At 36.1% G+C, this 17428-nt stretch overlaps 2 protein-coding genes across 2 annotated transcripts; one reads left to right on the forward strand and one right to left on the reverse strand.

The window, feature by feature from the left end:
* Positions 1-1140: 1140 nt before the first annotated feature.
* alg2 (ALG2 alpha-1,3/1,6-mannosyltransferase) lies at positions 1141-9277 on the reverse strand. Its single transcript, NM_001104936.2, has 3 exons — positions 9168-9277; positions 7969-8294; positions 1141-2602 (listed from the first exon to the last, which is right to left on the reverse strand). The coding sequence occupies exons 2-3, from the start codon at positions 8275-8277 to the stop codon at positions 1703-1705; spliced, it is 1209 nt and encodes a 402-aa protein (NP_001098406.2). The 5' UTR covers positions 8278-8294; positions 9168-9277; the 3' UTR covers positions 1141-1702.
* On the forward strand, positions 9271-16862 carry sec61b (SEC61 translocon subunit beta). Its single transcript, NM_001002527.3, has 4 exons — positions 9271-9667; positions 10347-10444; positions 11574-11678; positions 16495-16862. Exons 1-4 carry the CDS (start codon positions 9665-9667, stop codon positions 16580-16582), a joined length of 294 nt encoding a protein of 97 aa, NP_001002527.1. The 5' UTR covers positions 9271-9664; the 3' UTR covers positions 16583-16862.
* The last annotated feature ends 566 nt before the right edge of the window (positions 16863-17428 follow it).

The following is a 17428-nucleotide window of genomic DNA, read 5'->3' on the forward strand; positions in this document are numbered from 1 at the left end:
CATCATTATTTTATACTATATATCCACAAAGAAACTCAATGAGGTTCAGTCTTTTTTTATTATATGTACAAAAAATTTATTAAAAAATTCTTCAAAATAAGTAAAGATTTTTAAATAAATGCTTTATTAACTTAACTTCAAGCAGTTTTGTGACCTAAATGAGAACTATTTATGCTTTGTAAATTCCTTAAAAATAACAATTAAAGGTTCAGTATCAAATGAACAATAGATGTTTGTAGTCTTATCAAAAAATACAGTTACTGTACAGTTTAAACATCGCCGAATCACAGGAGTGTTACAATACAAATAGAATTAAATGAGATTGGATAGAACAACAACAATAAATTAATTTAACAATAAATTCTGATACAACATTTCAATGTTATTTAGCAAAGTTTAAACTGCACAGTAATATTAGTAAGTAATTGTAATAAGATTGCAAAAATTTATTTTTTATTTGATACAGTGTCATTTGATACGGTTTCATTTGATACGGTTTAATTTGTGTCTCTTTAAATTATTAGTAATTATTAGTCATTTGTTTTCTTTTTTTCCTGTTTAGAATATAACTGAGCCTTTAATTGTCATTTATAATTGATTTATAAAGCATAAATAGTCCTCACTTCAGATTAGGTCACAAAACTGGTTGAAGTTGAGTTAATAAAACATTTATTATTATACAAATTAACTATTAGTATATGCCTGAATAATAAGAATTATAAATGTTAATTTCAATAGTTTATTAATAATTTACTTTCTGAATGATCTTAAAACAGCCCCAACTATTCTTAAATAACTAGTTTGTAAATAATGAAATACAAATTCTCTAATAATCTGTGGTTGCAAACTTGTGAAATGACTGGCAAAATGCCATATTCTTTTGGAGAGCCACCCCTTGAAAAAAATAAAAAAACAAATGTAATTTTAATTAATCTCAACTATTTGCGTTTTAAAAACAAGTCACATTTTTTGAAAAAATATTGTTTAAAACAACACAATGTCACAATTGATTCGGATTAAGTATATTTATTTTAGTGTTAAATTGGTTTATAAATATAGGAAATGCAAAAGGTCAAGACCGTTCCATCTGGTCACTCCAGTAAATCCAAAAATAAAACAAACAAAGACAAACAACACAAACAAGATGCAGCATCTCATTTATTCGGGTCTTCAGTCTAATATCAATAGCACGAGGAGATTCACAGTCAGTAACAACCTCAAACCCAATACAGCACATGACCTTCAGTGTCCTAACAAAACTTTTCTCTTTTTCTACTCCAGCAAACTTATTATGAGCATCTTTAGTTGGAGACTTTAATAACTCTTTACATCCTCCATTGTTATCACTAAACAAAAGCTGAGACGCTGGCGAACACAGCAGGGCACTGAAACTTCTCTATCGATCTCTGCCCAAGAAACTCTTTAATGGTCCTTCGGCATAAAAAAATTCGTACACATATGGTCCTCAGGCCTAGCTGTGACATGCTTGATCAATGTGGCCGGTGCACGATAATTCATTAACCTCTGGGTTGGATGAGTGCTCCACATTCTTCAAGGCTCTTATTGAACTCTTAAGCCATGTTAACTGGCACTGCTCTTTGCTTTCATTAGAGATGACATACTTTCATTAGTCCCTCCATGGCAACCGGACTGGCAGAATGTTCGGTTCGAAGCAGAATGGCCTTTATGATGTCATGATTGGTTATTGGGTAAGGCTGGCGATATGACTATAGAGCTGCTCGGTGAAGGCCTGCATTGAGAAGCGCTGCTGTACCCGCTCTCTGCCAGCCTGTCCCATTCTCTGCTTTAGTTTAGGATCTGAAACGAAATTCTGCATGGCTTCCGAAAAGCGTTCAGGTGTGGGTTCGCATAGAAATCCCGTTTCTTCATGCGCCACAGATTCCAGTGGTCCACCGGAGTTAACAGCAATAACGGGGCAGCGCAAATACATGGATTCAATAGGGACAATCCCAAAATGTTCATTGCTGGGAGTGTAGAGTACACAAGTGCTGTTATGCAGCAAAGACAGTTTCTGTTTGTCTGAAAACGAACGCAAGAAGGTGACGTGGTCCTCCAGGCCAAGAGAGGTCACGAGTGAGCGCAGTTCTTCATAGTGCTCTACATTTTCAACCACACGCTCGTCGTAACCTCCCGCCATTACAAGGTGCACACGCTCCCATTCTCCAACTGACAGTCGGTCCTTCAGGTTTGCTAATGCTTGTAATGCCAATGGCAGGTTCTTTTTGCGTTCGTAGCGGTTGATCGACAAATAAATGAAGCTCCGTCCTTCAGGGAGGAGTCCACCGAGACCCTCTACTTCATCATCGAAAGCTGATGAGTTCAGAGAGGGATAAAGGACGTCAGTGTGGATCTCGGACAGTTTGGGAAACGTCTGTTTGAAGACTTTGGCGGTGAACTGGCTGTTGACTAGAATGCGATCGGCCATGCCTGTGGTCAGTTCTTCGAACCAGTCAATTGGCCCTCGATACAGGCGCTTCAGAGCAGAGCGACGCTGAGTCAGTAGCTGGTCAGGGAAATGACAGTAGAATAAGACTTTCTTCCTTTGACGTGCCAAACGCAAAAAAGGAATGCACGCTGAAACCTGAAAGAGTAAAATGGGCACATGAAATTAAAACTTGTAGTTGTATGAATATCTAAAATGTCCTTGTTTATTGCACAATGGAAGTTCTCTCTAATGGCCCGTTTCCACTGAGTGGTACGGTACAGTTTGATTCCGTACCACTTTTTCGGCACCCTTTCGAAAGGGTCCCAAACACAAGAAAGGGTACCAAAAGGCGGAGCTAGACGCGCAGCTGAACGCTATTGGTTTACAGAGATACGACATTTGCTTACAACAAGCCAGAATGTAAAGAAAGGACCCGCCATGTTTGAAATACACAGTGAGAGATTACAGCGGAATTATATATTCATATATCATCGTCCTGATAAACAGCCACACAGCCATGGAGTAGAGCAGAATCTACCCTGTGCCTCGCAGTTTTTTTACGAGCCAGTCTGACACGCAAGCGGTTTCGTTTTCTACCTTGCGCTCGCAGCGTGTCTATATCTGAAATAACAAACTTCTTGAGCTGGTAAAAAAATAACGTGCGCTTGATTATTGACATGCTTTGGAAACCCAATCCCGTAAGAAGCTGACAAATGCGAGAGTAACCCATTCAGAATGAAAAGGACAAACGCGAGAGTGAAGCGCGGAAAAAAAGCCGGGAAAAAGGAGCATGTTATTTCTTCAGCAAATGTGAACAAACTGCCTTGTTTTAATTTTTAGCATCACCTTTTGGACTAATAGAACTGGGAATGATGGAATTACTCTCTAACAGAGTTTACATGGGCTGCTGAAGATTACAGACACAGATGAGAGGTTTTCACTGACTGTAGGTTATACTTTGAGTTGTTTTGAACCTAATTAAGGACGGAATGTATGATGTGTGTAGTTTTTCTGTAGTTGGTAACATATCGGAGACTGTAAGGGGCTGTATGTGTTCATATGTTCATTTGTTTATTTATTTTATATAATTACAGACATTACAGTAGGCTATTTTGCACTGTCATTGATAATAACTCCTGTTCATAGAAAAGTAAATAAACATTTATACAGAAGTATTTATGTGTAAAGCGTCTGTTTTGTGAGAAGTGCTATTAATATGATATGTGAACGACCTGTGCAGCTTTATTGTAGACATTTCCTGGAACGAGAATGATGCGACTGAAAATTTCATACACCACGCCCACCAAAAGGGTACCCTTGGTAGTGGAAACGCAAGAATAATAAAGGTGACTCGTACCGACCCGAAGCGTACCGCACTGTACCAGTCAGTGGAAACGAGCCATAAGTGTCTCTCGATGGTTTTTCTAAAGCGTAACAGTTTGATTCTCAGGAACTCATTGAAATTATAGAAAAAACAATGCCTTTAATGTAATCCAAGTCACATGGCGAAAACATACAGTGCATGACTCTTTCAGTTTTTTCAAAGAAAATTCAACATGTCAAAGCAGGATAACCAGTTGTGGAAAGAGTACTGAAAAATCATACTCAAGTAAAAGTAATTCTTTCAGACCCCCTAGTTTGTGTTGAATCCAACAAAAAAAAAATCAACAAAAAGTCGCACATTTTTGTGATCCAGCTAAATTCCTAGCTAAAAATAAGCGCAAAACAAATAATATTCTTATAAAACATCCAATTCCAAACCATATAATAAAATTATATTTATTTCAGTTTGCAATTATTTGTTCTACATGACTTGTACACTCAAAAAATCAACTAGGTATGTATTGGATTTACAAAATAAAAATTTGTCAGATTGAAGAGAACAAATCAAGTTTACGTATGTTAAATGATTAATTCATGTTATTTGAAACTGAATCAAGAAATAATCAAATGAATTTGATCAGAACATGTTGATTCAATGAGACTGAGACGCTTCAAATCGACAACTCTCACTCTGGAGAGTCACTTCGTGCATATCAGTAGGTGGCGGTAGTGCGTTTGGATGTCACCATACGAAAACAACAACAAGAAGTATCACCGCGTGTTTTCGGCACAGTTTGGGAATTGGTTTTCCCAAGAGCTTGAATGTTATGCATGTTATGTTGTTGGCTATATGTTTCCTATACATTTTAAACTTTTACATTTTGAATAGGAGTACCAAAGTGAAGAAAGCTGTTTATACTCAATTGGTAAAAAAAAGGATGTTAACGTCCTACAGGTATTGCTTGGGGATCAGTTTTCTTAAGAGCCAAGGTTATTTTGTTGGCTAAATGTTTCTTATACATTTTATATTACATATTACAATTTAGGATATTATATAACATTTTGTATCAGAATATTAAAGAAGAAATTTGTTTAAATGTGATTGGTGCCTGCTAAAGGCTATAATAAAAGAAATATATATATATATAAAACATGTTTTCTGTCCTTTTTGTGTTGAATTACTTAATTTTAAATCTTGCTTCATAGTATTGTAATTTAAAAAATGTAATTTAAACAACAGAGCGAGGCAGTGGCGCAGTGGGTAGCACGTTCGCCTCACAGCAAGAAGGTTGCTGGATTGCTGGTTAGAACTTCAGCTCAGTTGGCGTTTCTGTGTGGAGTTTGTATGTTCTCCATGGCTTCGCGTGGGTTTCCTCCGGGTGCTCCGGTTTCCCCCACAGTCCAAAGACATGTGGTACAGGTGAATTGGGTAAGCTAAATTGTCCATAGTTTATGAATGTGTGTGTGAATGTTTCCCAGAAGGGCTGGAAGGGCATCTGCTGCGTAAAAAACTTGCTGGATAAGGTGGTGGTTCATTCTGCTGTGGCGACCCTGGATTAATAAAGGGACTAAGCCGACAAGAAGATGAATGAATGAATTTAAACAACAAAAATGTACTCAAGAGAAAATAGAAGTACTTTATAATTAATTAGTAAATTACAATACCTAAAAAAAAAAAAAATACTCAATTGCAGTAATTTTGAGTATTTTGTTACTTTACCCCACTGAGGATAACAGAATCATGCATGTAAAAAAGCCCCTGAAGGCAGTGCTTAATTTGAGTGGTGTTAGACAGAATGAGTAAGACAGAATGAGCATGAGTACATGCAGATTTATTCCATGGTCTGTCTGAATACTGTGGAATCACAGAATGCACAGGCACTTTAGGACTAAATACATCGGATTAAAGCACAGAAACAATCAGGAGCACAGCTCTTTTTTTTTTTTTTTTTTTTTTTGATAAAACAGCTTTGCCACTGATTCTATACATTTACAAAAAGGGGAGACATCTTTATTTAGGAGTAATCAAAGTCACATCATCTGTAGTTTATTAGTATAAAGAGGCCACAGATGCAAGTAATTCACACATACAGTATCTCTCTCACTTTATTTCCGTGTCTGATTTAAATGGGCTGTAACTAATGAACTGCTCTATCAGGCCATACAGAAACTTCTTTTAGACATTTGCCCGAGACAGTTTAGTGACATCATTGTTCTGGGAAAGCTTAAGTTAGCTGCTTTCCAATACAAAATCCATTAAGGCTAAACCAAGCATTCTCAAATAGAAAGGACTGCGAATGACTGCTCTAGTCTTCAACCGTGACAGCTTCTGTTGACATTTGAAACCCATTTAAGTTTTTGTATTTGGGACGTTTTATTAAGGAAACTGAAAAAAATATTTAAACTGAAACATTTTCCAGATAACAAATGACGCATTTGAAGGCTGCGTCTGAAGAAGCCTTTGCATTATGACAGCATTTGTAGTGCAGCAGTACCACAATCAGTCTTTGATTGCGAACTTTTTAGGATGCAGTATCTGACTTGGAACAAACCTCTTGCATGGTCAATTTACTGCCACAGCATATTTTTATGTGTTTTTGATCTGGCAATTATTCATTTACATTTTAAGCTTTGCCGGAAAGGTGATACAAAACTGGTGATTTATGTCAGAGTTTTATCTTGTGGCGAGATGATTAACCAGTACTACATGTTCAATATCTAAATATAATTTTTGTTTGCCATAAACAGTTATAGAATTCGCCATGATGACTAACTCACCATCATATTAATCTAATTTATTTGCTTAGACTCATCTACATTCATGGTCTTTAAAAAAAAAATCAATATATAACTCTCATAAAAAAACACACACATTTTGGGAAAAGAAAAAAAATCCAAACACTGCATCCAGAGCAGGGTAACAGAATAAACACGGATTAAAAAAACTATTAGTGCCACGTACACATTGATCCAGAGATGGAACATCTTTATCTCTATTTGTCCATCCCTATACAGTGATATGCCTTTGTGTCCTGTGAAAACTGAGCTTTATCAAGATCCTGTTCATATCCGCACATTGTGATTTATCATTTTAAGGATTCAGTTTTATATTAATCACATCCAAAATAAAAGTTTTGACGTAAGATATGTGTGTATTATATATATATATATATATATATATATATATATATATATATATATATATATATATATATATATATATATATATATATATATATATATAATACACAGTTGAAGTCAGAATTATTAGCCCCCTTTTAATTTTTTTTCTTTTTTAAATATTTCCCAAATGATGTTTAACAGAGCAAGGAAATTTTCACAGTATGTCTGATTATATTTTTTATTCTGAAGAAAGTCTTTGTTTTGTTTTATTTCGTCTAGAATAAAAGCAGTTATTAATTTTTTTTAAACCATTTTTGGGACAAAATTATTAGCCCCTTTAAGCTAATTTTTTTTTTGATAGTCTCGGATAACCATCGTTATAGAATAACTTGCCTAATTACCCTAACCTGCTTAGTTAACCTTAATAACCTAGTTAAGCCTTTAAATGTCACTGTAAGCTGTATAGAAGTGTCTTGAAAAATATCTAGTAAAATATTATTTACTGTCATCATGTCAAAGATAAAATAAATCAGTTATTAGAAATGAGTTATTAAAACTATTATACTTAGAAATGGGCTGAAACTATCTGCCCTCCATTAAACAGAAATTGGGGAAAAAAAATAAACAAGGCGCTAATAATTAAGGGGGGCTAATAATTCTGACTTCAACTGTATTTTTATATATATATATATATATATATATATATATATATATATATATATATATATATATATATATATATATATATATATATATATATGATGATTCAACCAACATTCTTATAATGTACAAGGAGCCTAATAGTTTAGGAGGACTAATAATTCTGACTTCAACTGTATGTAATACTGATTGATTCATCTGAATGTTAGTCCACATGTTCATAAGCAATACTGCAATTGGCTTGTTTCTGTTTTTCTCTTGAGATTAGTTCAGATATTGTGTAATGATGCACCCTGTCACACACAAGTTAAAATATTGATTGCCAGAAAAGTGGCAATGGCTTATTCATTGACAAAATTCTGTCGACAGAAAGATTTCAAAATGATGCAAAAATAACTCTGATAATTAATAGTTACCTGATCGCAGAAGACAACATCAAACTCCTCTCCACTAAAGAGCACGAGATAAATAGTTAAGTAGATCATGCGCAGGTAAGCACAGAGAGCGTGGAAATAACCAAACACACTGGTGGGCAGCCAATCGCCCACACACACCACCGGCAGGTCAGGAGAGAGAGTCTCGGAGAAGCAGTGCTGCGGGTCATAATGCGCTGTCCAGATCTGAACACTACATCCACGAGAGCGCAGAGCTACAGCCGCGTCCACCACCAGACGCTCTGCACCACCTATACCCAGATCAGGGTGCAGGAACACCACCCGAACCATACTGTCCTGACAGGAACCTGCAGAGTCAAAGGGGAGTTTTCGCTGCCTCATTATTAAGCTTGGCAAATACATTGTTCAATTTTCAACTTCTTACACACACACTTGTTCTAAGAGAGAGTTCACCCAAAAAAGAGGATTTACAGACATTTACTCACTCTCGAAAAGGTGAACACTGATATTGAGATAAAAGAAGATATTGGGAAGTATGTAGCCAGACGTACTGAACCCTATTATTAAGGTGGAAGTAAAATATCTTAAAATATCTTCTTTTGTGTTCAACAACAGAAAGTAACCTAATCGGGTTGGACACAAATTTAGGGTAAAATGAGAGTAAACGACATACAATCGGTCACACACCGACATTTGACCATTTCAATTTTACCTTAATGTAAACGAAAGATTTCCCCCAAAAAAATTTTATGTCAGATTTTGCTTAATTATGAATTCAAAATTATCCCCATAATAAGATTAAAAAGTCGCATACATAAACGAATGCATTGGATAATTAATCGCATCAAGTGTGTCACGTCACTGTGTTGTTACAACAGGCCAGAGCGCGCACACGCCCCTACGCGCGTTCATGCTTTCATGTCACTGGGTCACGTTCTATCACAGGCTTTATTATAGAGTTATTATACGTTATTACGTTTTTAAACTTGTACAGATATGTGTATAAACAAGCTCGACTGATTATCCTGAGCAGAAATAGTCATCTTAATTCCCAATAGCATATATTAAGTTACATTTAAGTCTAGACATTGTATTTACCTTGCTACTTATTAAATACAATGTAACATCACTTCATGTTTTGTTTAAGGTTACACCGACTCAGTAAAAGCCACCATATTAGCTAACGACCTTTAAAATTTTTGTTCCGAGAAAACGCTTACCTTTCACGTTCACTGACACAAACTCGTCTGTCTGTTTGTTTGAATGACTAACAAATATGGCACAAAGTTGGCGACTTAAGGAAACTGGTTTCCTGATTGAGCCAAAATGTCTGCCCAATTCGGTACACATCACCCATCGCATTTGACACGTCACTGCACTACCTAATCCCGCCTTAAGTTTTTCGCAAAATAAACTCTGAAGCCAGGCAGCATCGGGTAGTTTTGTTAATTTGTATTAGAATCGTCGGGGCACTTCTGTCAAATATAGAATCAAAGCACATCTTAAATTCGTTAAAAGGTAAAGCTCAGGTTCACGGTTTAGATCAGGCACGCTACTGGCTTCTATGTAGGTCCTTTCTTTAGCTGTCGTGGCCTTCTCAGCGAGACGTCATCACTAGGCTTTCTTTTCTAGTGGTCTGCATCGGCTGGGGTTCAGTCAGAGTCAGTCTAGATTCATCCTTTTTTTGCCAGTCGTCTAAAACACAGCTTTACACACAATGGTAAGTTTCTTAATACATCCATTAATCTCTATGAGGCTTTATATTTAGCGTACGACGCGTTTTTATGCGTTAGTTATATCTAAATTGTTAGCAGTCTAGCCTGTAACTGTTAGTGCTCTGTAACAACGTAAGTTACCGTTATTGCAATAGTGAGCCTAACATTAGTTATGTTTACTTAGCAGTTCTTCATATACGAGTTTCAAGCATTGACAAATGGGGTTTTAATGATATAATATTTAGTCTCGTGTCACACGATTAATGTGTACTGTTTTGGGTTGGTTTGAACAACAGCTGCAATCACTGCGTTTGTTTGGCAGACGTGGCTCTTTTGGTCCTTCACACTAGCTCTGAAGTCTAAATCTGACTCTCGTTCAGCATGAATACTAGCTTACCATCAAGTGTAAATGCTACTTTGTCACTATAGTCTAGGTTTTAACATTATGTTTTATAACTTTTTCTACAGCAGTTTATGAAGACGTTTTGTAGTCCCATATGATATCTGTCTTAAATAGATAGACAGTTGGTAATATTTGAGTTTTAATTAAATTATTAACTCCTTTATAGTATCTTCTGTAGCGTTATTAACCTTTTCTAAAAGGGTATGGCTTAAGGATGGAAGCATCATGAATCTTTTGTTCACTGTGTGGTTTAGCAAGTTTTTTTTTTGTCTAATTTTCAGCCTGGACCCGCAGCTAGTGCAACAAATGTTGGTGCCTCCAGCCGTTCCCCCAGTAAGACGGTGGCTCCCCGCACTGCTGGTACCTCAGCCAGACAAAGGTAAAAATCCTGCAAGAACAGTTTTGCTTGGGCTTAAAATGTCCTGAAATGCTGTGAGATTTATCTTTCTCTTTATTTAGGATTAAATATAAGTTCTAAATTCTTAACCAGTGGTATACTATTAGTGAGAATCCTCATGCTGCAGATAGATTTGCAGAAAGTCATTTTACACTGCAGCTTCCTTTCCATAAAAAATAAATTTACAGTGGTGAGAAAACGACAGTTAAGAAAGCATTTGATAATAGCACTCCAGTCATGTTACATGATGCTTATTTCATTTATTTTTTTCTGTGGTTTTTTTATGTATAGGAAATAATTGAACTTGGGTCACTGTGAGCACCAGAGTGCATGTGTCAACGCACTACTCCGACCATGACATTTATTTATATAGGACTTGATGCTGTAGATTCATTTAAAGCATGCAGGTTTACAGAAACATGGACACTACACACACACAGTTTTTTTCATGTAGAACTACTCTTCAATTTTAACTGTTGAACTTATTCTTTCACATAAAAGCAATCAGGCAGTCCATATTGGTTCAAAAATTTCAGTTTTAGTCACTTCCAGTTTTCTTATTTTATTACTTAATTTATAGTTACAAACTTGTTTGTAGAGCAAGTAGTTTGACTATTTACTGTGTTTTTGTTATTCATAGTCATTTCCCCCATTTTCAAGTCAATAAGAAGTACAAAAACAATCATAGAGAAGAGCTTTGCATTGCAGAATAAGGTGAATTAAACAAGTTGTCATTGTTCTTTTACCCTTGATGTCTTGGACATCGTTCTATTTGCTGAGGCAAGTCAAAGAAGGCAGTGTTAACCCTCCAAGTGAAATTTGTCTGTGCTATTTGCTTGGGCTCTTTTGAACTGCTAAAAAATTTTCTTCAGCATGTTTTTGTTTTAAAGACGTCACTCCAGTTTTTGTTTTAAGGTTGTTTGAAGTATATCAGTCACATTCTGTGGTTTGATCAGCAGACCTAAAGATGTTTATTTAGTCACAATGATTAGGTTGTATACAGTTGTTTGCAGAACTGATAGTCAGGCTCTAATCAGCGTTTTCACATTCAGCTTGATTTGATTAAATTTGACACCTCTATATTGTTAAAGTTGTCTGTTGTTTCCCTCAGGAAAGCCACAAGCAGCAGTGCACGCAGCGGAGGCAGATCCACAGCTTCTGCAGGCACAGGAGGAATGTGGCGCTTTTACACTGAAGATTCACCAGGGCTTAAAGTGTGAGTATTACCATAAAGGGATTCATTCACGACTCTTTCTGGACCAAGACTGAGCAAAGTCTGAAAAAACAAAAGAAAAACACACTAAACAGCTGCTCATGTGTTTATGGTCTGTAAGATGTTGTTTTAATGTGTATTTTGCTTTTTAATATTTAAACATTACGTTTATTTAAAACCGAGGTAAACATATTAATGTAAATGATTCATTTCTGTTCATGAGAGACCACAAAAAGAATGTGTTCCTGCAAACATTAAGCAGCACCTCTGATCCACAACAGCAATGTTAATATTTTTTTAAACCAAATCGTATTTGTAAATTTGTTTATAATAATTAACTTTTGTCTCTTTTTTTTCACCCAATACAGTAATAAATTGCATTTTATTATTTATTAAAATAGAAAATAATAAAACAAAATTAATTGAAATTGTAATTTCACTTTTCATATTTGTCCTGTATTTTCTGACAAAATAAATGAAGCCTATATAAATGTGTATATATAAATACTTAAAAATGAAGCCTACATTTTACACCTAAATTTATTTGTAGTATAACTTATTTTTGAAAGACAATTATTAAGCAGAAGTTTACCTATTAAATAAACTAATAAATAATGTTATTTTAGTATTAGAGTAAATAATTCTAATTTAAATTAGTGTTTTTATAATCTTTCATTTTTAAATGTCTGTAGTTTTGTAAAAAAAAAAAAAATGTAATGATTCTTTTTTTTATTACTGGCGTTATACATACATTAGTTTAAATTAGTGTTGTATTGGTAGTGACATTTTAAAAACTTTCATTTCCCACTAACAATTGAGTGCTGCTGAGTGTGTTCAACTTTCAAAGCTGTCAAGATCAGTCGATTCATCAGCGGATCAATCAATTGTCAGCTTATAAACAGACCAGCTGATCTTCACCCTTTAAAATGCTCTAGTGTCCCTGTGTCAGTGGTTACACTCTGTAAACAGCAGTGAGTTTGGTCAACTGATAACCTTCACGGCCGATCACAGTCATTTCTGTTGAGCATGTGAACACAATGGCAAATCAGTGCTGTTTAAAAACGTGCTAAACAGTGCGTAAAGGGCACCCATGATAAAAATCATCATTCGGAAGCTGTTTGGACAGAACTATGTGCAGGTGTAGTGTGTCCACTGCCATATTGGGGTAATGTAAAGACAATAAGTCTCTCTCTCTTTTTAGGAGTGCAGTTTTCCATAGAATAAATTGAAAGCTGCGTATTACCATGCCTCCGTAATGCATATAATCATATCAGGACGTGATATGATAAATAGTGATATGTGAGTAAAACAGGACATGCGCAAAGCAACTGAGATTAAAAGATCAGTTTAGCTCTCTGTGATCATCAATCATCAAGAATTAGTTTTACAAGTTTAAAACGCTTTTGGCAATTTTGCTTTCTAGATCACCACAGCCGCATGTCAGTTCAAATATTAAAGACGCTTCAATTCTGGTTTGTGGATGGTAAATCAGGTTAATTTAGTACATTAACAAAATGGATATCCACAGGGCTCGAAATTGCGACCATTTTGGTCGCATATGCGCCCGAAATTTTATCTATGCGACCTTAAAATATATTTGGGAGCATTTCTGCGAGTGCTTAAAATTGTTATGTGCGACCAGTTTTTACTGTAAAATGTTCACCACATTCGCGGATTCGGGAGAAATTCACGCAGAATGCATCTCTTCACTTGCAACGCGAAACACAGCGCTCGGGAATGGTTTAAAACAGTTGTCATGTCAACTTGCTTCAATAAACAAATCCAAGTCCGTAATGCGTGCCCCGCCTTCACGCTCTTCTTATTGGCCCACTGCTCTAGCACTGAACGCGAATGATTGGTTAATATCAGCTGTCAATCACTCAGTCAGCGCTTCTGGCTTGGGATGACAGAGAGAGAGCTGCTACCGCGAAAAATTGTAAAGCGCTGAAGAGGAGAATGAAGATAACACTGACAGATTTTGTTTTAGAAACCACTGCAAACACTAGTTTAAGTAGAAGTTTTCTGAAAATAATAATTGTCAGACTCAACTTTGCTACAATAACAGGATTCGATTAAGTTAGTGATATTACAAAGACAGTTTTGTTTTCAGATTTTATTCAGTGCTTCAATAAATCAAATCATAAGTAAATCATATTGTGACATTTTATGCTTGCATACCTTATTTTTGTTACTTCATTATTGCTGGTCATAGTGATTTATTTTAACAAAGTGTGGGTGTGTGGAGAACAAAATCCACCACCTGAGAAAACACGCTAAACATTTTTATAGCTTAAGAAAAAAATAAAAAGCTGAAATACTCGATGCACAAAGAACCAACACAGACGCTCATTTTTAATTCATCCCCTCAGCTCAACAGGAAGTGACACGAAAGGGAGGGGCGGAGGCTTCTGAGAGGTTTAGCATTTATAAGGATAAACATGAAATTTTAACGACAGGAAATTGGCCTCATGGGCTTAACCTCCGTCTTTATTTGATGTCTCCCCTGCCGTTTCCCCTCCTACAGCAGTGTGCGTGTGCGCCTGTATTTTAAGCCATCTGCAGAGATGTTTTTAGTGTTTTAAAGCACTGTTTTAGATTGTTAACATCTATTTAGTTTGATATATGTATGAATTAGCTCTGCGTGTGAGAATGTTATTGAGCACGTCTACTGTGGCTGAATTTACAGTCAAGAGTCTCCTCCAGTAAGAGGGTCTGTGGAGTAATGTGTGTGAAGTATTTTTCACTCTTTAGGTTTTGTGTGTGTGTGTGTGTGTGTCTGTCTGTGTGTTTTGAGCTTAATTAAAGTTCCGCTGGAAAAGGTCACATCAATTAAAGCCTGAGGGGTGGGCCTTCAGTCGGCATGGTTACACAGCTGCCTAGCGACTCAAGGGATGGTCAGTTCCTGCTTTAATAAAGCCCCACATTTTCCACCTAGCTCGTTAACACTGTCCTACTCTCCTATTTAGAATCCTAATTACCTCGTATTGTCACATGATCAAGGCGAGCAGTCCTGATTGGCCCACTGGGAGGAGAAAGTTATTGCAGAACTTTTTATTTAAATCTTACATATACATTTTATGTCCCATGATGCCATGTGTGAATCATGGAATCAACTTCAGTTAAATTGTACACGGTCCGTGAACTATGAGGCAGAAAAATGAGGCATTATTCCTAATGGAATATTAAAAGGCAACATCTTTGAGAAAACAAATTAATTTCAGTAGACCATTAAAAAAAGAAGAATATCTGCCACAATATTACTGATTAAAATAACTGTACTGTAGGGATTACACCGAGGAAAATGATCATCTAAACCGGGGGTGTCTAAACGTTGTCCTGGAAGGCCAGTGTCCTCAACTTAATTCTCTAGTTCAATCCACATAAATTTGTAAAAACAACCAAGTTAACTTAATCCATTTGTGTTCAACCATGAAGGAATTGTGTGGAACCCATAATTTTTTTTTTTGTGCTCAGTGGTCCCTCGCCACAACGCGGTTCATCTTTCGCAGCCTCGCAGATTTTTATTTATTTATTTTTTATTTTTGTATTTTTTTGGTGCAATTTGACATGCTTTTTTTTTTTTTTTTTTTTTTTACAGCACATTGTGTCCTGATTCTGCACATTGTGTTCTGCGCCCTGATTGGCTGTGGACTATTGTTGATAAATCTCCTTTGTGCCATGTCTCCTGTACAGTACAGAATGCATCCAGCTTGCCAAATATACATACATTTGCGGTCGCTAGCAGTGTGTCTGAAGTGCTGTACTGTATGTTTACAAGTTTTCTCCCCAACAAACCCCATAATGTCGAAACAACATTTTGCACTGCTAAAGGCACCCACAGTAGCACCAAAAAGGCAGAGGAAAATGCTCACCATGGCACATAATTTGGACTTGTGGACATGCTAAAGTTGGTCATGCCAGGAGTTGGTCCATGATAATCTTTGGTTTGACCCCAGACTTTTAAAATGTAAATACTGTCACATGACAGATAGAGGACAATGCACTAGACATTGGTGAGCAAATCAAGGCAAATGCAGGCCCAGTTCGACTAGTGTATTGAGCTCCATTGTGTTATAAATGGGATTTTTACTATAAGATTTTTATAAATTTTCATACTGCATAATCATTTAATATGTTTGAAAGTGACTTTATAGCAATTTTTAAATAAGCAAACAAATGAGCAAATTTAATGTAATATGGTTTGGTATATTTAACTGTGGATTAAATTTTTGGCACTTTTATAAGAAAAGGTTTGGGCCAAAGAAAAGTAGAAGTTACACAAGTGTTTAAACGAGAGAAAAGTGTGAAAATGTTAAAGACAGTGTCAGAGAAAACTAGATATATGGTGCAGTGAGGGGTTTTACAGCCTTAAATGTATTTCTAGATCTATGATAATTGTAAAAATAAAGCTGTCTACTTTGCGGATTTCACCTATTGCGGGCTATTTTTAGAACGTTACTCCTAAGATTAACGAAGCACTACTGTAGTAATGGTGCATTAAAATACCAATCGTAACATTTTTCATGACTGCAAAGCATACCTCCTTTTTCACTACTGATAAGGATTGTCTATAGCACATTTTCAAAATAATTAGTTTCTGTTGTGTTGAATGGAATTGGTTTCTCAAACTGGAAATGCAACCCATAATCTAAAAACGCTGTAGTCAAGTGCGGGACAAAAATGAATCTTATACCCTGAATTTTTACAATTGGTTGTTGAATTTAGTGTTTTTCCTCCACTAGAGGTCCCTCGGTCTTACTGTTGTTGTGTAACGATCATAAGGAGAATTGGCAGTAATTGCATCTATTGTTTCTCGCAGTGGCCCAGTTCCAGTTTTGGTGATGAGTCTGCTGTTTATCGCATCTGTCTTCATGCTGCACATCTGGGGAAAGTACACCCGCTCCTAAGCCTGCATGACCTCCGGACTCCACCCTCAAGCCTGACGCAGAATCTTAAGTCTTTGGACTTGGACCAAACTCTGACCATCAATCCCTTTTTTTTTCCCTTTCATAACCTCCATTTCAAGGGTTTTCACCCCAGAAGAGTTTACCCAGCCACTACAAACATTTGGAAATTGGAGTAAAAAAAAAAAAAAATTCAGAGCAGGACTTTTTTTTTTTTTTTTTTTTTTTAAACATTTGTACAAACTAACATGTAAAATTGTACAATAAAATGCTGTAAAATGTTTGTCACCTTTTAGTTTTCTTTTATCTACAGAGGGGCAAAAAATCTTAGGGTGTGATTTGCATCACAGGGTTGAATTTGCATATCTTCAGTGTGTGGCACAACAAGGGGTTGAATGCAAATGTGCATTCCAGACGTGCTGTTGGTGCACGAGCTGCAGCTTCTGCTCCACCCATCTCTAATCCTGATGTAGTGTGTTATTACCTCAATTCAGCTGAGCCTGCAGCCTTGTCACATCAACACTAAATCAAGCATGCCTTTGTGCAACCAAAGTCCACAAAATTATTTACAAAGGATTATTTCTTTAAAAGATTAAATTGTTTATTTAATGTTTAAGATGTAGGTGAGACCACTTAAGTAAACGTATAAAATATTCTGTAGTATAGCCATGTTATCTAAAGTGTGTGATTGACATTGGTTGTGGATTAAAAGTAATAATGTTGACTATAATATTCAGATCTTCCCCAGTGATTTTCACTTGATAAGGTCTAGGATGGGTGTCCAAATGCGCTCCCTAAGGGCTGATGCCCTGCATAGTTTGACTTCAACTTGCTTCAACACACCTGCCA

Source organism: Danio rerio, chromosome 16 (assembly GCF_049306965.1).
Source record: "Danio rerio strain Tuebingen ecotype United States chromosome 16, GRCz12tu, whole genome shotgun sequence".
NCBI lineage: Eukaryota > Metazoa > Chordata > Actinopteri > Cypriniformes > Danionidae > Danio > Danio rerio.

What these genes read in the sequence shown, in the direction of transcription:
- alg2 (NM_001104936.2), bottom strand. Translation starts at nt 8,277, where the DNA reads ATGGTTCGGGTGGTGTTCCTGCACCCTGATCTGGGTATAGGTGGTGCA. An exon ending in ATGTTGTCTTCTGCGATCAG is followed by an intron (nt 2,603 to 7,968) that starts GTAACTATTAAT and finishes TTACTCTTTCAG; the next exon opens with GTTTCAGCGTGCATTCCTTT.
- sec61b (NM_001002527.3), top strand. An exon ending in GGTACCTCAGCCAGACAAAG is followed by an intron (nt 10,445 to 11,573) that starts GTAAAAATCCTG and finishes TGTTTCCCTCAG; the next exon opens with GAAAGCCACAAGCAGCAGTG. An exon ending in GATTCACCAGGGCTTAAAGT is followed by an intron (nt 11,679 to 16,494) that starts GTGAGTATTACC and finishes TGTTTCTCGCAG; the next exon opens with TGGCCCAGTTCCAGTTTTGG.